The 3,802-nt window shown below is 31.8% G+C and overlaps 1 protein-coding gene across 1 annotated transcript; it reads right to left on the bottom strand.

Moving 5' to 3' along the window:
• Positions 1–307: 307 nt before the first annotated feature.
• On the bottom strand, positions 308–3,802 carry LOC145119853 (TPX2 (targeting protein for Xklp2) protein family). The gene is made up of 9 exons (XM_079055617.1): positions 3,513–3,802; positions 2,847–3,043; positions 2,554–2,745; positions 2,397–2,458; positions 2,238–2,309; positions 2,027–2,126; positions 1,867–1,938; positions 1,110–1,217; positions 308–1,042 (listed from the first exon to the last, which is right to left on the bottom strand). The coding sequence occupies exons 2-9, from the start codon at positions 3,039–3,041 to the stop codon at positions 689–691; spliced, it is 1,155 nt and encodes a 384-aa protein (XP_078911743.1). The 5' UTR covers positions 3,042–3,043; positions 3,513–3,802; the 3' UTR covers positions 308–688.

The following is a 3,802-nucleotide window of genomic DNA, read 5'->3' as shown; positions in this document are numbered from 1 at the left end:
GAGTTGAACAATGTTACATAAAATTAGGTCTCTCACACATTGAATCAAGAACTTGTGTTATTTGACTAATGCAATTTCTCGTCTTATATAAAAGGGTATGATGATCAACTTCCATATTTAATTGATTTAGATTAGATCCGATTTAACTGACATCAAAGGATATAGTAAATATTAATCAATAGTAACACACCATGGGTGTTGAATGCAGCAGCTGAGATTCAAAATGGCATGTAAATCGAGGATCTAAACTCTATGGAATGGCATAAAGGGTGTAAAGTGTATATAATATATAATATATAATATAAAATACATAAAATTAACAATTTCATCATATCAAGGTAACAAGTTTTGTTGAGACATCCAACACAAATTCCAAGTGCCTGTGTCAAATTAAGTTCTGAAACAGTTTCTTCATAATAATTAGTAATAAACTAAACCACATTCATCAATTGTTCAAAGGAGAAAACTAAGCATCCAATGCTCAAATAAGGGCAAAATGGTCACATCACCATTCTCACAAAAACACTTACCCAACTTACCCTTTGCAGGCAGGTCACCCCAACTGACTAAAGATTTAGAACAAGAAAATAAAATCTTCCCACCTCCAGTTTTCAATTGATGCATCATCCGATTATATACTCCCGAGGGCGAAAATGGAATTTTGAAATACAACACATTTCTCATCATTTCAATTGGCCAATAACTCGGCTTTTTCCTCCTCAACATGCGATGATGAATCTTTATTTGGTTGACTTTCAAGTTCGGACGATATTGTAATTTCACAGGAAGGGGCTTCTTTTCTATCTTTGGAGTCGGAGGGCACTTTGGTCTTTTCAGAAGGTAGCTTAGGAAGAGATTTCCTTGTTGGTTTCTTTGCGACAACAGAAGATGTTACTACACCTTTAGGGGCAGTTTTGGAAATTAAAGATTTTCTTGCATCCAAACTTAATCGAGGTCGAAAAATATTGCCACCATTCTCTTCTCCTGTGGGGGACTCCTTTTTCCTTCCAAGTTTTGGAGATTTAGGACGTGTTGTTGGAATCTAAATCAGTAAAAAAAAATTATTATTTTGTAAAATATGAATTAGGAAAAAGAGTTTAAAAGGTTACCTTCTTTAACTCTGTTTTAGGAGGAGTTTCATGGTAAAAACTTGGCATTGGTGTAGCTTTAAACATAAGACTCTTTCGTAACATTTTAATCTCAGCTTCTTGATGTTCCTTTTATAAAAAAGATTTGTTATAATCAAATCTTTATGTATGATGGAAATTGGAATGGAATAACAAAGGAATGGAATGGAATTGATCATTACATGGGATCATTACATTCCATTTACATTGTCAAGTTTAAATGGCTTAAAGGAATGGAATGAGCCATTCATGTTTGTGGTGTATAATTAAAAAACTATATAAATTTTAATATGATAAATAGAAGAATGATGTTATCTTATAAGAATAAATTTCAATTGGATTGAGTTAAAGAAATTGCATATAAACATATTTCATGTCGTTTAAAATAAAGTAGTTGTTTACAAAAAGTATAAAACTAAATACAATGAAATCTTAAAATAGAGTTACAATAAAAAAATGTTTTTAGTCGATTTTGAAAAGAAAATGAATTTAATTGAAGTTTTCGAATTTTATAAATCATTATTGTTATTGAACATTATTTAAAATAAAGTAAATTATAACTATCATATATCATTCCATTCCTTCAAGGAATCCTTCCCCTATGGAAACAAAATCAGCCCAAAAGAAGGAATCACATTCTGTACAGATTGCTCAATTCCATTCCTTTGTGGCAACTCAGTAATGCACAATTCCAAACACTACCTTTTATATTTAGCAAAATAGTAATAATTAACTATACCTTGGTTTTTGCTTGAAGAGAATTCTTTTCCTCTTCTTTTGCATGGATCTTTTCCTCCAGCTTAGAATAAAACTGCCAAAAATATAAAAATACAAATAAAAATAAGTTTATTGAAGCAAAAGAAAGAGGCCAAAAATATAAAAATATAAATAAAACTGACCTCTTTACGTTTTTCAGCTCTTTCATTACACCTAAAACTAAAACTATAAGCTGGAAGTGTGCCAAGTCTTTGTGGCTTTTCATCTCCTGTTGTTGAGCTTCTGTTTTCATGTAATTAAGAAAAACAGTAAATATGATGCTAATAAATAACAAATTGACCTCAAAAGTCAAACGTATATAAAAAAAATGTGGATGTAAGCAAATTAGGATACTCAGAAGAATGTGTTCTTGCTTCGGTTGAACTTCCTTGAACTGTTTTCATTGACTTCACTTTGACCTTATCCCTATATCAAGGAAAAAGTCAACTTAAAATCTAACAAACTATAAACATTTTTAATAATACATAAAGCTCAAGAGTAAATAGAACATACTTGACACCTTCAGATTGCACATTGTTTGCAGTAGATGTTGTTGAATCAGATTTTCCATGTTGCTGAGGTAAAAAGTAAAAACAGTTAAAGAGTTTCTGAAAAAGTTTGACTAATTGACCAAATCCATAAGGTTAACAAAAGTGAAGCAATTGTATACCTTAGAAAGATGGGCCTTAACTTGAGATATTGCAGGTTTTGAATTACCACTCTTTTTTTCAAATTGTTTCACTGAAGAAGTTTTCTTTGCTTCTATTTTCTTTTTTGTATCAATTTTAAGGCCTAAATTGTCATCTGTAGTGTTTTGACATTTGGGTTGACTTGATACATCACTATCTTTCAATTGAAGTTCCTGATATCAAAGAAAAATGGACATTTTTTATCAGGTTTAGTTACAGTGTTACAAAATACTAAAGCTCTGTTTTTTTTAATAGAATAAACTGTTTTTAGTACCTTAAGAGCATCAAGATCGTTGCATTCTTCGATTTCTTCAGTGAAGGAGTCCATGGAATTCCCCTTTCCTTCTTTGACTTCGGAATCATAATTGGGAATCCTTGCTATGATTTCATTATCGTCTTCGTAGTCATGATCTGCGTCATGAGTAGTCCCATTTCCCGAAACAACCATGATATCGTCAACATCCGCCATAGCTACGAAAACGAGGAATCAAATGAGAGGAGGCAATGTTGCTTTTTATCTAAGCATAATGTGAAGAAGTTATATAAACAGTATATAGTCATGTGTACTTTTCAGTTGGATTCTATTACATAGTTTATATTTCGTTACTTTTCCCCAAATTTCAAGTAATCTGACTAATTAGGGCATCAACCAATCACTTCAAAAACTGAATCTGAACAAACGCATAGAAAGAATCACAAAGAAAAGACATGTTTTTATTCAAAAATTAACCAAAATACGTCTACCCACAGCTAGATCTTCAAACCTATGAACAGATCCGAAGTTCTATCTGCAAGATTCAATGAAATCCAAAGATTTCGCGAATCGAAATACACGTAGCCACTTACAAATTGGATAAAACCCCTTTGAACCCACCATTGGTACAAGACAAATCGCACATTTGAAAAATGAACTACTTAAAAAGATCGAAAAAATGCTCACCTAGTGTAGCAGACAAAGATCAAAAAGCCATGAGTTGAAAAGGGGATTTGTAAAGAACCCTACATATGGATCTTTGGAAGACGGATTAGAATTTGTGAATCTTTTATGTGGGTTTTTCTTTTGTTTGAAATGCAAAAGGGTTAGTGTGTATTGTGTGCGACAGCGGCTCTCAAATGTTTTCCAGGTCACTTTAGAGGAAATGTATGAAGAATTGAAGATAGATTATAGATATATACAGTAGAAAATACAGTGAAAAGAGTAGAAACTAGAAAGGAAAGGAGATTGAAATA

This window comes from Lactuca virosa, chromosome 6, assembly GCF_052849685.1.
Source record: "Lactuca virosa cultivar CGN04683 chromosome 6, Lactuca_virosa_CGN04683_v6, whole genome shotgun sequence".
Classification (NCBI taxonomy): domain Eukaryota; kingdom Viridiplantae; phylum Streptophyta; class Magnoliopsida; order Asterales; family Asteraceae; genus Lactuca; species Lactuca virosa.
The sequence above is the reverse complement of the archived record's forward strand: the minus strand, read 5'-3'. Positions and strand labels throughout refer to the sequence as shown.

Excerpts from the sequence above, each read along its gene's own strand:
- LOC145119853 (XM_079055617.1), bottom strand. The coding sequence starts at position 3,041 with ATGGCGGATGTTGACGATATCATGGTTGTTTCGGGAAATGGGACTACT. Across the intron at positions 1,939-2,026 it reads GAGCTGAAAAACGTAAAGAG|TTTTATTCTAAGCTGGAGGA; the intron begins GTCAGTTTTATT and ends TATTTTTGGCAG. Across the intron at positions 1,043-1,109 it reads CTAAAACAGAGTTAAAGAAG|ATTCCAACAACACGTCCTAA; the intron begins GTAACCTTTTAA and ends TTACTGATTTAG.